Raw genomic sequence first — 13,582 nt, 5'->3', positions numbered from 1 at the left:
CGACTATTACCCATTTTCACCTCCTTCAGTTATTTATCATTTGTTCCATTTCTCAATCCCATCTGATCTCCCATAATGGCCACAACCACCACAACGTTCTCCAAAACCCTCCAATCCCTAACCCAAAGCAAGATCCGCGAGCTAGAAAAGCAACGCATAGCATACGAGTCCTCCAAGTCCCGAGTGCTTGCAGCAGCAGCTCACCAAACAGACCCGCGAGACAGGGTAGCATGTATTCTACAGGGCCTAAAGGCACTCCGCTCTGACGACGACAACGCAAGGGATTCCAAAACAGCCAACATTGAGCGGTGGCTGAACCAGGCGCGCTATGACTCTTCCATTCCGGAGGCGAAGCTGGACTCGTTCCAGGAACATCTGGTCGCCAAGCTGGATGCTCATAGCATGAGATTGAACATTGCGGATCTGTATTCTCGGCTGCTTACGGAGTGGATGGACCTTTCTCCTTCTTCTCCTGGGTCAGACCAGATCCCCAACGAAGAGGAGGATTATTTGGTAGTTGAGGAGCGACAGAAGCAGCGGTTGCAGCAGCTATGTGATCAGTTTGAAAGGGTGGTGTTCGAGCCGTTGGAGACCGATGAGGATGAGATTCATGCGTTTCTCGATGGTCTGTTTCCTGACGACGACAGCAGGATTGCTCTGGATAAGCTCAGGGAGAAAGTTGGCCGCAATTGTTCTGAGCTGTGGCACAAAACGGATCCCTTTAATATATATTCCATCCGGTCCTGTATCCGTGGACTCCTGACAGAGGACCTTCTCAGCGAGGAAAAACAGGGGATTCTGAAATACTGCTTGGAGAATAACGTTGCGTTGACTGAAATCGTGGACGTTCTGAACATGCGATACGCAGACCTAAAGAATTGGGACTGGCACGCCGAAGACGGGATCCCGGTTTTGCCTCGCCAACAACTGAACGGCAAATATCGCATCTGGATCGATGACGACGTTCTCCAGACCATTTTCGCCCAGTACATTGCCGTCCGTCTGTGCTCCATGATCAAAGCCATACTGAAAGAGTTCATTGAGAAGAAATCGGTCTGGAATTGGCGTCCAAGCCCACGAATGACAGAACGGGATGGCCTGCGCCGACAGTTCTACCTGAGTGATTACGACCGAATCAGCAATATCGAAACGAGCCGCAAGAACGACTACCTGGAGTCTGATTTCCTGTTTCATATGCCTCTGACTGAGACATCGTTATCGGAACGGGGTATGCTATACGATGATGAGAACAATGAAGACAGCGCAGACAGCAGCATCGATGGGCCGTCGAACATGAAACAGCAGCTCCTGCGGAAGGTCGCATCCCAGATCCTGCTTGAACGTCAAATCTATGGTCAAGCAGCGGTGGTCCAGTCGGATATGAAATGGTACGCTACTGCGCTGCCGCACAGCACCATTCTCGCCGTGATGAGGTTCTTCGGCTTTCCGGCTGAATGGCTGGCATTCTTTCAGAAGTACCTCGCAGCTCCATTGAACTTGGATCATTCCGCCGAGGGACGGATGCATACTGGACCTCGTGCTCGCAGGCGTGGTGTTCCCATTTCCCACGCGATGGAGAAGTTGACAGGAGAGCTGGTACTCTTCCCTATGGATCTGGCTGTTAACCGGGAGACAGGCCTGCTCCTTTACCGCATCCACGACGACCTGTGGGTTTGCGGCAAGCCAGACAAATGTGCACGGGCCTGGGAGGTCATGCAAGAGTATGCTCAAGTAACCGGCCTGGAATTTAACCGGGGTAAAACAGGCTCAGTCTACCTCACAGACAACCTGGACCCCGAGATCGCAGCTCGCCTTCCCACAGGCCCGGTCACATTCGGATTCCTAACCCTCAACGCAAAATCCGAAACCTGGGAGATCGACCAAGCACAGGTCGATGCACATGTTTCCCAGCTTCGGAAACAGCTCAGCAGATGCGACAGTGTTATTTCCTGGGTCCGAACGTGGAACAGCTGCATCGGGCGCTTCTTCAAGAACACGTTTGGGCAGCCCGCGCACTGCTTCGGGCGCGCACATATCGATGCCATTCTCTCTACATACGGGAAGATGCAAAATACGCTGTTCAACGGCGTGAGCGACCAGAGTGGCAACACGGTAACAGAACATCTGCGAAGAAAAATCGAGTCTCAGTTCGGGGTGTCCGACATTCCAGACGCATTCTTCTTCCTCCCCGCCGAGCTCGGCGGCCTAGGCCTGCGCAACCCGTTCATATCGGTCCTGCTCATGCGAGACTCAGTGGAACTATCCCCGATCGAGCGTATTGAACGCTTCAAAAGGACAGAACGCGAAAGCTACGCCTTCGCAAAGAAAACCTTCTCCGAGACGTCCGAGAAAACACGCCGCCGTCGCGCCGAAACCATCAACCCCCGGCCCAAGTCAGGGGAGCCCTTAGTTATCACCGAGGCGGAGATAAACACCTTCATGTCCTTCGAGGAGTACACCCGATATCGGGAATCGCGTAGCAACAGCCTCCGGCTCTTATATGAGGACCTGATGGTGGTTCCGTATACAAAGCTCATCCAGATAACACAGGATTGTCGCGATGCCCTTGATGCGGTTTCTGGGCAGTTCCGATTGTCTAGGCAAGGTCCCGAAGTGAAGTGGATTTTGCAGCTTTATTCGGACGATGTCTTGAAACGATTTGGCGGGATGACTCTGGTGGAGAAGCGGTTCTTGCCGGTTGGTGTTTTGGCAATGATGAAGGAGAAGAGGGTGAAGTGGAATATGGTTTTGTAGGCTTGTCTAGGATCTAATAGATACATATGCCTGGATAGTAGTCAACGAGTGACTTGATGAATTTTGAACCCTTTCCACCGTTACGAAATTTCGACGCCAGCCCTCAGCTGATCTCTATTTATATGGCATAGTCGGCGTTATACATTCATTACCTTCTCACGAGGCCTCGTCTACCTGCATTAAGAACATTTCTTTTGTAACCCCAGCTGAACTTCTACCCCCACTTCAAACCCCATCTCCATATGATCAAATCTTCCCCACGCCCTCCTGAACATCTCCCCCATTCTCAGTCCCCGAAATACTGCTCTCCTCACTCTCGACCCGCGGCGTCTTAGCCCTACAACACCAAAGCAATTAGCACCCACCCCAAGCACGCCAACCCACAGAAAAAACAGAGAAACAGAGAAAGAAAGAAAGATAGAACTCACTTAACCCTCTTCTCCTTCAAGTGCAGCACCCTAATCCACGACGCCGTGCCAATCAATATAACCGACAGAATAGAAACAGCGATAAAGCCCTTCCGATACTGCGGCGCATCCACCTGCTGCCACACGACCTGGGGTAACCACGCCTGGAACACGTAGGCCATTTCGTTCATGCTGCCGATTACCAGGGATCGTTCTTCGTTGTCATCGGAGCAGATTTCGTGGGCCCAGCTATTTTCAGCGTGTTAGATTTGGTGCGTCTATGCATGGACGGGGTTGTTGCGAGGGTGAATAACAGGGAAAATAGGGAGGGGAGAATGAGAGACATACGCCATGCAAAGTCCACTTAAACCGTACCCTGCACCGGCAAGGATGTAGCAGGTCCATTTCCAGCCGTTGGGAATGTCCCAGACTGCGAGGGAGACGTAGCAGATTATGTTTATGATCTGGGCTTGTTAGTTTGGGACACTTTCGGGATGAATGTGAGGCTGATGTGCCTTACCGCTCCGAAGATGATGGGCGGCCAGCGTCTTCCGTTGAGGAATGTGTCGGAGGACCCTGTTAATGTCAGACTCCTGTATCGATGGTAATGGTGGGGGGAAGGATGTACAGGCGTAGGCAAGCGTAGTCACGACCTGGACTGCGCCTGTGGTCGTTGGGTAGGCGTTGATCTGGCCGACGGAGTATTTGGGGTCCGTCGAGCTTTTGAGCCACCTGGTTCTGTTAGCTATATACCACATGGTTACCTAGGTGGGTATAGTAGACTCACTGTTGGAAGACGGGTTGAGATCCAGCGGCACCGTTGTTGAATGTTCTGCTCGTTTGTTAGCCCAGCTAAACTATATCACCTTATGGAAATCGAACTTACATATACAGCACAGTAAGCAGATAAATATGCCATGATGTGAAGATCTTCTTCAGCTTGCTTTTAGTATACGGCTCCCTATTCTTGCGTCCTTCAAGCTGCATTCGCTTCTGCGATAGCGCCACTTCCTGAACTCCACATTAGCAAATATACGCCGCGAAGACTGTGTAACAGATCTCACCTCCTTGGTCAAATACCACGGATTCGAGATCTCAGGCACATCAGGCAGAATAAAAAAGCCACTCAATGCAATCGGGAGCGAGATGATACCATCCACAATAAACAACCTATCACCGCTTAGCCGTTGCCGCAATACCTTTCAACATGGATGAAAGCCATACCATTGCCATCCTCTAAACCCGCCCCGTCCCTCGAGATTATATACCGCAGCCATCAAATACCCCGAAAACATACTCGCAATACCACTGCTGGTATGAAAGATACATGATCGCTTCGCTAGTTCGTCTTTCCGGTACCACGAGCCGATCAGATACTGCATGCCGGGGTAGAAGGTACTTTCCGCGAGGCCTTTGCTGGTTAGTTTCTAAGTATACGGTCAAAGATGGTGGATCCTCCCTACCGATAAAGAACCTCAGAACGTAAAACTGAGTCGCAGTATTACATCGAGACGACGCGAAGGTTAACACAGTCCAGAGCAACTGTGTCCATTAGCAACAGTCAGCACTCGGTCATAAACGAGAGGCATACCTCCATAGCTGGAAGCCAATATCTAGGTCTAATCCTCGTAAGAAGGATATTGCTCGGAATTTCCCCAATAACATAGCCCACCGTCCAGCAAGCCTGCATATAGTTGAGCTCGTTGCCGTACATGCCTAGATCCTCTTTCCTGATGAATTGTCAATGGACCGTCCCTCGGTTTCCTTGTGAAGTACTCACATCCCAGACACGAAGGCATTGTTAATATTGATCTGATCCAGATATTTGATAAAGTATCCTATCCATATCGTCAGTCCCCGCCCACTCATAAAACCAGACAAAAAGGAAGTACAAACGCACCAAGAGACGCGAATGTCAAAATTGCCGAATCCAATTTAAACATCAACTTCCGCTCCTCGGGCGACTTATCGAATGTGTCCCAGATATAACTGACCCATTTGCGCTTCGGGGATTTGTGTACAATGTCGCTCGTTGAATCGACGGCTCGTTCCTCTGCTATGGCTTGCGATGGAGCCATGTTGTCTATCTTGGACAAAAGAAGAGATCCTCCTGTAGCTCTAGAGTCCCAGCAGCTGGCCGTGCTGTGAGGAAATGGAATGCGATCGGGGTTAAATAAAAATTATATCCGTCCCATTTACGCCTGAGCTTCCTCCACATGTTGTTCGCTTAATGCTATTTTTCTCAGACATCATAGATAGAACTAGCTCCACACTTCTAGTGTCAAGGGTCCTGGCCACTCGATAAGAGTCTCAATTGCTCATAATAGTGGTGTTGGCGCAATTCCTGCATCGGCAGTTGGAACGGCCATCTGGAGTTGTGATACAGCTTGGTGCGGGGAAAATTCACATTCGTTTTTCGAGTCATGATGGAAAACTCTAGCCAATAAAGACCGTGTACACGCAGTCTATCAGACAGTTTCTATAGGGAAGCTGTGGCGTGACTGGGGCTAAAGATTCGTTGTTGTCGCGGAGCTCGTCATCGCGAGTATGGATGATGTGCCGAGCATTTTTAATGGCGGGATCCTACTGAACTTAACGCTTGGTGAGCCTGGCCAATCCTTGTAATAGACCATTGCAGTAAGCGACGGTCGCTAGGAGGTGACAACTGGACAGGATATTATTCCTAGTTCGAGATAGTGTCCGATAATAGGGCAGGTTCCAGCAAGGCCCAATTTAACTACATACTGCCAACACCGGAAGCTCGCCGACACCACTGTCCCTCCGACCTGTGGTCTGCCAACGATCTTGAATCCATTTTCGATGTTCCTCCTTGGCTCCAAGCCACTGGGGGGAATGTCCTTCCAAGGGACTAAGCCCATAGGTTGCCCGGTCATCATTCACCCATTGCAATAGATCCCTCACGTAAAATTCTTCCTTATCTTTCAACGAGTGAAACTTCTTCCCACTGCCAACCTCCTTGATCTTAGCCAAGTACTCGAATCTCATGGTATCCTCAGAAGGTGTCTTGGCGATTCCGGCAAAGACCTGCGTCGCCACGAGCGCCTGGAATTCGAACAGGGTAAATGTGGCGGTGTAGTAGGGAACCCCGATAAAGGCCAGTGTGGGATCGGGAATGTAGAATATATCTTTATGCAGATTATGCACTTGAGTCCCATCAGTGACCAAGATCTTCTCATCAGCAAGTTCAGCAGGCGTGTCGTCGCTGTGGTAATCCCGCAGGAAAGGAAGGGTGATGTGATAACCAGTGCAGATGATCACCCGATCGATTCCGCATAGTTTTTGTCCCGACTTCAGATGTATGGTTAAGGGTAAAGCCTCGTCATCGGAAATTGAGCCCTTGCCGCTCTCGATGTCAAAGTGGGATATTTCGCCAATCCTCACCCCGTTATCAGGGAGCATGGCTTCTGGAAGATCAAAGTCGCCGTTCCTCGTGCTTTGGTAGACAGTTTTGGCGACGGGGCCAATTTCCTTCGCAATGTCCGTAGATGATACTCCACCGCCAACAAGAAGGACATTCTAGTATTGGTCAGCGTCTGACTATTCGTATCATGGAGCTATTGTACCTTGTTCTCGAAGCCTTCCGCCTTTCGATACCCCTTCGAATGCATAATTCGAGAATCCCAATGGCTCTTCGCTTCCGACAAGCCAGGTATATCTGGAATACGTGGCGCATGGTAGTGTCCAGATGCGACAATTATCGCATCAAATATCTGCGCAATTTCCCGTTAACTCAAATACCATGAAGCCCTCTATGCAATGATGTTGTTTACCGATATCTCTTCCACTTCGACCACGGTATCTGTCTGGCTGTTCTCGCGGACTGTCGACCAGACTACCTCCCATTTATCACCACGTTTGCGAAGGTCTTTTACTCGTGCTCCATAAATTGTGACGTCATCAACTTTCGCTTTCCGAGATGTATCTTGAATATAGTCTTTGATTACATCGTGGCTGACGAAGTCTGGAGTGCCTTCCGGCCATGCATTGAGCTTCACGCGGATCAAAGGCGTGGGAACGTTATTCCTCAAACCCTCATAGCAGGGGCTACAGAGTCAGCGGTAAGCAGGCGACATCATAACTGAAGGTCTTACCCAGGTGGTGCATGTTCGAGAATGAATCTCTCCTTCTGGTGTTGATCTTTCGCCGGTTGATCTGTTTCTGACGGCTTCGTCGCGGGATACTGCGGCTCTACCGGCTGTCGTTCATCGTACAGCCTGTCTTCCGTTAGCTTCTGAGCATAAGGAGGAGGCCACACGGCACGTACCAGACTCCTCCTGCAACTTTATTTCTCTCGAAGACTGTCACATCAAACCCAGCCGCGAGGAGGTGTCCCGCGGAAACAACACCACTAATACCGGCACCAATGACCGCCACCTTACGGATTTGTGCGCGAGTCATAATGTTACTGTTGTGTATTTGCTTGGATTTTGAAGCAAATACCATGTGTGAATGGAGACACCTTTATGATTATGACGGTGGTAAAGGCGCTAGTGCCGTCACAGCTCACGTTATGCCAGGTTAGAGTGGTGTCATGGCACAAGCCGCGGCAGTATGCAACGCGCCACCACAACGACCATGTTAATCAAGCGAAGTATCGGAAAGGTGTGCCGTCTAAAGTGTTGATTGAATATGGTGGACCAATATTGGATCAAAAACCGTAGTGCTGACCGATTGGAAATCAGACAATTTGAGTCGCCATCACATCCCTGTATGGTGATATCGGAGGGGCTCCGGTTGATTGAGTTCAAGCTCCAGAGTGGGTATAGATAAGCAACTCTAGAAGCAGGAGACTTGCGGAGAGATGAGGGGTTGCATCTGTGGGTATATGTAGGGAATCCTTCTAATATGCGACGAATGGGATGTAGAAGGCGCAATGGTTATTGGCGATGATGTGATCCCGTCTCCGCAGGTGACTTGATCAAGATTATCAATCCAGTGCCTATGGAACGAATATAATAAGACTATTTGGTTCATTTCTGTCCAACGCTGTTGTGTAGCATGGATTGTTAAAAAAGAAAAAAAAAAAAGATTAAATATCAATTACACAATGGCACCGGCCCCTATCGATCCGAGTATCGTTGACGTCGCCGAGCCCCAGAAGGATACTCTCGCCCTTCCTGCAGCCAGCCGTGAACGGCTTGTAAAAGCGGGAATTGATCTTTCCAATGGGTATCCGTATCGGCCGTCGCGACCTCTGTACTCTGACGATGTTTACAACATCAGAAACTATGACCGTCCACATGTAGATCCCGGCACCCGTGCCGACCCGGAGAAGAAGGCATTGTTGTCTGCAGCAAAAGAAGTGATTCACCTAACCAGGCATATCGGAACCGAAATCGTGGGACTGCAGCTTAAAGACTTGACTGACCAACAGAAGGACGAGTTGGGTCTACTGATTGCGGAACGGAGCGTTGTCTTCTTCCGGGATCAGGATCTCTCTCCTCAGCAACAGAAGGCTCTTGGTGAATACTTTGGAGAGGTCGAGGTCCATGTTTGTTTTCATCCTCCATGTCAGATTATCGAGTTCCTTTTCTAATATAGCGCCGTAGCCTCAAGTGCCCCAGGTGCCCGGTCTTCCGGGCGTGTCGGTCTTATGGCCGGCTCTCCAAGCGACGGAGCGGGCAGCGGGTTATCGTCGGCCGGGAGGCGCCTCTCGTTGGCACACTGACCTAGTTCATGAGCGCCAACCGGCAGGAGTGACACATCTTCACAATGACCAGGTCCCGACCGTCGGCGGAGATACGTTGTGGGCCAGCGGGTATTCTGCATACGAGAAATTGTCCCCGGAGTTCCGTAAAATCATCGATGGAAGAACAGCCATCTATCGATCCGCACATCCTTACCTAGACCGCAAGAACCCCGAAGCAGGTCCGAAATATGTTGAACGAGAGCATCCGATTGTCCGTGTTCATCCGGCGACGGGCTGGAAGGCGCTATGGGTAAACCGAGCGATGACTGATCGGATTGTCGGGTTAGACAAGGCCGAGAGTGATGTTATTCTAGGGTATCTGTTCGATGTATACGAGAAGAATATTGACATTCAAGTTCGCTTCAAGTGGACTCCTCGGACTAGTGCTTTGTGGGACAATAGGTTAGTGAATATTCCTTGATGGACCGTCTTTCTTTAGATTAGGAACTAACACTAAGCAGAATTACCATTCATAATGCCAGCTGGGACTACGAAGGGTCGGAGCCCAGGCATGGCACTCGAGTCACGGCCCTCGCGGAGAAGCCTTTCTTCGATCCCAACGCCCCTACCCGAAGACAGGCATTGGGTTTGCTGGGCGCTGATGAGATCCAAGAGCTGAATAGACAGTAGTGTCGGCGTAGCGACTAACAAAGGTTTTATTATGATTATGTGGTGGGAATGGTACATCCAAAATGTCAATCTAGTATGGAGGACTCAGAAACCTCAGATTGCCAGGACAAGGACCCAATAGTGAAGAATAAGAGACAGCTCTACAAATAGGAGAGATGATTGAACTCGATGGTGTTCCTATGCGAGCCTGTAGGTGCATAGTTGTTTCCGGGGATAGACAGGACGGCGGGGTCGGTGGCCGTCAACGTTTTATAGATGCATGTAACGCAATCGTTATATAACGCAAAATGAGCTGCAGCGTGGGGCGGTCCGGCGTGCAATAATATGATGCAAGCACTTTGGTGATTGGTAGATGAACAGCGCGAATAGACTAGCCGTCCAACGCTGACGAATCGAGGACTATACCTATTCTCAAATGCACACATTCCATCTGTAGTGATTGAGGGTCGATTTAGGATCACTTAGGGCGCTGATTGAATACAGTTTGTTGGTCTCCATTGTCTCAGTCCGACGACCTACGAGGCTCCGGGAGGTCGTCATCCACAGGGGTTAACGTGCGAACAGTTCGCAGAGCAAGATCTGTGTGGATTCCCGGTTTCATTCCGTACGTGATTTCCGCTCCTAATAGCCCCATTGCCCCGGCGACCCGATCCAGCCAAGTCAATGCGCGTTGAGCATCATCACCGACCGAAGCCTGTGGACCGTTTCCAAGTTCGCAGGACAAACCAAAGGAGAAGAGTGGTGGACTATCCGCATCGCCTGAGCTGTCTGGGCTTGACACCGGTGTTATCGCTCCATCACGGATGATTAAGGTCTGTTCCACGGTAGGTATAGGAATGGTGATTCGATCTAAGATTTGTTCGAGGATACGAACAGCATCGACCCCAGCACGAAGAAGAAGAGATGGGCTCGTTTCCGGGAAGAGTTTGGGCTCCGGCCCGACGAAGCGAAGAGTGATGCCCTGCTTTCGCTGGTTATGCGCACTAAGTAAGGTTCGCATTTCTTTGCTTAGCCGTCGCAGTCGATCACATGTTTTACGAATACGATGAGCCAGAGATTTGGCCTCTGGTGAGGCCGCAGAAAAGATTCCCCGGGCTTCCTTGATATAGCCGGGACACCTAACAAGCTCCATGAAGATGGTTTCATAGACATCGATATAAAATGCCCATTCGTTTTGCTTCCGAGAGTCTTCGCTCCGCAAAGATGCTGCCAAGTCCTGCCATGAATCCTCATCTAAGAAACATGATTCACCCTTCTGGAGCGCAGCACCAATCAGAAACGGCCTGAAGGCAAAGTGACAAACGCGCCCAGGGCCACTCAAATGGGCTCTCATGCCACGCTTCTTCATCAGCTGCTTCACTGCGTTGGCATGGAAGAGCCAAGCATCTTCCGTGGTGCGTACGTTCATCTCATAGAAGGCCAGCAGTATGACGGCCATCAACAGGGCGTCCGACACGGTATCTTCCGATGTCAGGGCGTATTTGATGCCACTCAAGGCTTCTGCGTACTTTTGTCGACTTGCATATTCTAGGTTTGGGTCTTTTGTCTGATGTGCAAGCCAGGCTAAGGACAGAGACATCACGGTGGCATCGTAGTAAGGTTTGGAACCAAACTTTTTGATAACGTTGTCCGGGAAGGTAAAACCGGGTCCAAACCGAAATTCATTATGATAATACATGGTCGGAAACGAGGCACAGACGAATTCTTTGAAAAGGCGTGGCTGCTGACCCAAGAACGACTTGTATGTCAGGGACGGACAAACCCGCTGGTCGAGGGAGGCACCCGCAAAGCAACGCATTTGCCTCTGGGCTTTTACCGGCAACGAGTCTGACACTGGACTTGATCCCTCATCACTCCCATCCGTATCTGGGGAGGTAATGATGTACCGTTCCTGCAGACGAGGCCCCTCATCCTGGAACTTCAGTGAGCGCTTATAGCCGGGGCACACGGCGCCATATTTGCGACACTGAGAGCAATGCGGTCGGCTTTGATCACACTAATCACTCCCATCGAAGTTAACGATTGATTCAGGATATAATACACCAAAAAGGAGGATATCTACTAGGATAGAAAAGGGGAAGGGGTAGGGGTAACAATAACCGACCCTGATACGTCTCTGGCGACAGAGCGAACAGCCTTTGCTGCGCGGAACACCAACCATTCTGGATGGAAAGTAGATGTTGAGGAGCAGTGGCGATATCACATTCTACTGCGCTTGCAGTGATTGAGAAAGCTAGCATATGCAAGTGGCACGGAGATTGGCAGTAAGCTCGGAGAAAGGGACGGGAGCATGGACATGGCTTTTTTAGCCCACCGAGGAATGAAGGATCAGGCAATATTACCCCCCCGCAAAGGAGAACAGAAATGGTCTATGGGTCTGGGGCGTCGGACTACTCTTTTTTCCCCCTGGCAGAATCGCCCCTCACCGCCCGGGACGCTAGCCTTGACACCTTGTCAGCCTCCACAACGGGATCCACGGTTCAATTCCCGTGACAGGCACGCAAACTGAGCAAACTCCATCCGTTTTCCAACGGCCTTTTTAATGAAACCCTGACCCACCGGCAGGAATACGATGCGAGGCGCCTGTATATTCCGATCGGACTGTTCTTCAAGTTTTAAAATGATCCGCACAGGACTACCACCTAAATAGAAATGACCCTGAGCGAGCAGGAAAGTTTGTTTTCTTCGAAATCTCAGGAAAATATCTCCGGTCAGTGGAGCCTGTCTTCCAAGTGCAAGGAATGTACATACTTGCTGGTGCTACGAGTACCCCCATCCTAGGAGATGAGGCGAGGAGACTACAACCAATATCGGACCAATACATCGGAGACAAGAGATATTCGTTGAACCAAATCTACATTGAACCATCCCACGTTGTCCGAATCCTATCCGAGTTACGCAGTAGTCCTGTCGATATCCGCCAAATTACAAAGTACATACTAGTACTGACTACTGCGTCGCCAACATTCCAGCGGGCGCGGGCCATCCCCGTGCGCACTGATCCAGTCCGTACTAAGCGAATCAAATCGCCTCGTATTTTACGTCAATTCAATTGGTGGCGCCACTTCACTCAGCCTTGTCAATTAAGTTGATTTTAAACGAAGGTCGCATCCAGGGGTAACCGCAACGATACGAAGATGCGCTGCCACAACTATTAATATACATAGGAACGACCATCTTTGGCCTCCGAACTCTGAACTAACAACTACCCACAATTCACCCATGGCCGAACACCGACCGCCTCGCTTGAATGTTGTCGGGAGACCCATTTGTCGCGGTCGGACACCAATAACACCGTTTGAACCATGGTCCGAGACTCCTACTCCCCGCCTTCGTCATCTGAACCACTTTGTACTCCGTACACTACTTGCGCACGTCCCCAACAGTCACTATTTGGGAGGATCACCCCTGATGAAAGTCACTAACTGAACGTCTTGGGACCAATTTCAGACTACCTATGCGGGCGGCATTATTGGGTAGCGCCGAGTTTGGATCAAGGGTCATGGCGGATTCCCCGGCCACCGAATTCCACGCCGAGCAAAACACAAAGCAGCTCGCATCTCTCAAGACGTCATCTGGACTATGACGATTGAAGGCCACGGTGGGTGTGTAACCGGGACTACCCGGTCGTTCAACAACACACAAGATCTCGTGTCGCGCCAACTTAATCCACATCTGCCGCTTCGACTCTGTACCACCTCTGCTCCTCCTCCATCGGCTCGAAAGCTCGACATGGATTTTGATAAATGTTGATGTAGGTTGATTCAAGGGTGCATAATAGGAGTCATTCCGGCTACATGGGCAAAAGCCCCCCAGCGAGGGTCAGTCGCATACTTAAGGCGGCGTAGAACGAGGAGTATTGTCGGCTAAATATAGCAAATATAAAATTATCGATGTGAATATCAAGGCAAAGAGCAATAGGATGATCTATTTAGTGTTTTTTTGTGTTGGAATTATTTCCAAGTAACAGTAGTGAATATAAAATAAAGTTAGTAAGGGATTTCGCAAATCGAGAAGGATACAGGGGGGACAAGATAGATATATATTCGGGAGTTGTAAAAATACCCTAGAGGAGCCGCGA

At 50.2% G+C, this 13,582-nt stretch overlaps 5 protein-coding genes across 5 annotated transcripts; 2 read left to right on the top strand and 3 right to left on the bottom strand.

The window, feature by feature from the left end:
- Positions 1 to 75: 75 nt before the first annotated feature.
- ABOM_003158 (uncharacterized protein) lies at positions 76 to 2,754 on the top strand (the record flags this gene model as incomplete). The annotated part of the gene is made up of 1 exon (XM_022530288.1): positions 76 to 2,754. One exon carries the CDS (start codon positions 76 to 78, stop codon positions 2,752 to 2,754), a length of 2,679 nt encoding a protein of 892 aa, XP_022392626.1.
- Positions 2,755 to 3,178: 424 nt separating this feature from the next.
- ABOM_003157 (putative MFS transporter Liz1/Seo1) lies at positions 3,179 to 5,379 on the bottom strand (the record flags this gene model as incomplete). Its single annotated transcript, XM_022530287.1, has 13 exons — positions 3,179 to 3,410; positions 3,510 to 3,625; positions 3,682 to 3,737; positions 3,790 to 3,893; positions 3,949 to 3,993; positions 4,048 to 4,172; positions 4,226 to 4,331; positions 4,386 to 4,572; positions 4,625 to 4,703; positions 4,753 to 4,891; positions 4,942 to 4,999; positions 5,062 to 5,271; positions 5,361 to 5,379. 13 exons carry the CDS (start codon positions 5,377 to 5,379, stop codon positions 3,179 to 3,181), a joined length of 1,476 nt encoding a protein of 491 aa, XP_022392634.1.
- A 515-nt stretch (positions 5,380 to 5,894) lies between these two features.
- Positions 5,895 to 7,580, bottom strand: ABOM_003156 (putative FAD dependent oxidoreductase; the record flags this gene model as incomplete). The annotated part of the gene is made up of 5 exons (XM_022530286.1): positions 5,895 to 6,698; positions 6,746 to 6,892; positions 6,953 to 7,226; positions 7,274 to 7,396; positions 7,447 to 7,580. The coding sequence occupies 5 exons, from the start codon at positions 7,578 to 7,580 to the stop codon at positions 5,895 to 5,897; spliced, it is 1,482 nt and encodes a 493-aa protein (XP_022392633.1).
- Positions 7,581 to 8,229: 649 nt separating this feature from the next.
- ABOM_003155 (TauD/TfdA dioxygenase family protein) lies at positions 8,230 to 9,501 on the top strand (the record flags this gene model as incomplete). The annotated part of the gene is made up of 3 exons (XM_022530285.1): positions 8,230 to 8,673; positions 8,732 to 9,273; positions 9,333 to 9,501. 3 exons carry the CDS (start codon positions 8,230 to 8,232, stop codon positions 9,499 to 9,501), a joined length of 1,155 nt encoding a protein of 384 aa, XP_022392632.1.
- A 502-nt stretch (positions 9,502 to 10,003) lies between these two features.
- Positions 10,004 to 11,179, bottom strand: ABOM_003154 (uncharacterized protein; the record flags this gene model as incomplete). Its single annotated transcript, XM_022530284.1, has 1 exon — positions 10,004 to 11,179. One exon carries the CDS (start codon positions 11,177 to 11,179, stop codon positions 10,004 to 10,006), a length of 1,176 nt encoding a protein of 391 aa, XP_022392631.1.
- Positions 11,180 to 13,582: the final 2,403 nt, after the last annotated feature.

Source organism: Aspergillus bombycis (assembly GCF_001792695.1).
Source record: "Aspergillus bombycis strain NRRL26010 chromosome Unknown contig00012, whole genome shotgun sequence".
In the NCBI taxonomy this organism is placed as follows: Eukaryota; Fungi; Ascomycota; class Eurotiomycetes; order Eurotiales; family Aspergillaceae; genus Aspergillus; species Aspergillus bombycis.
The sequence above is the reverse complement of the archived record's forward strand: the minus strand, read 5'-3'. Positions and strand labels throughout refer to the sequence as shown.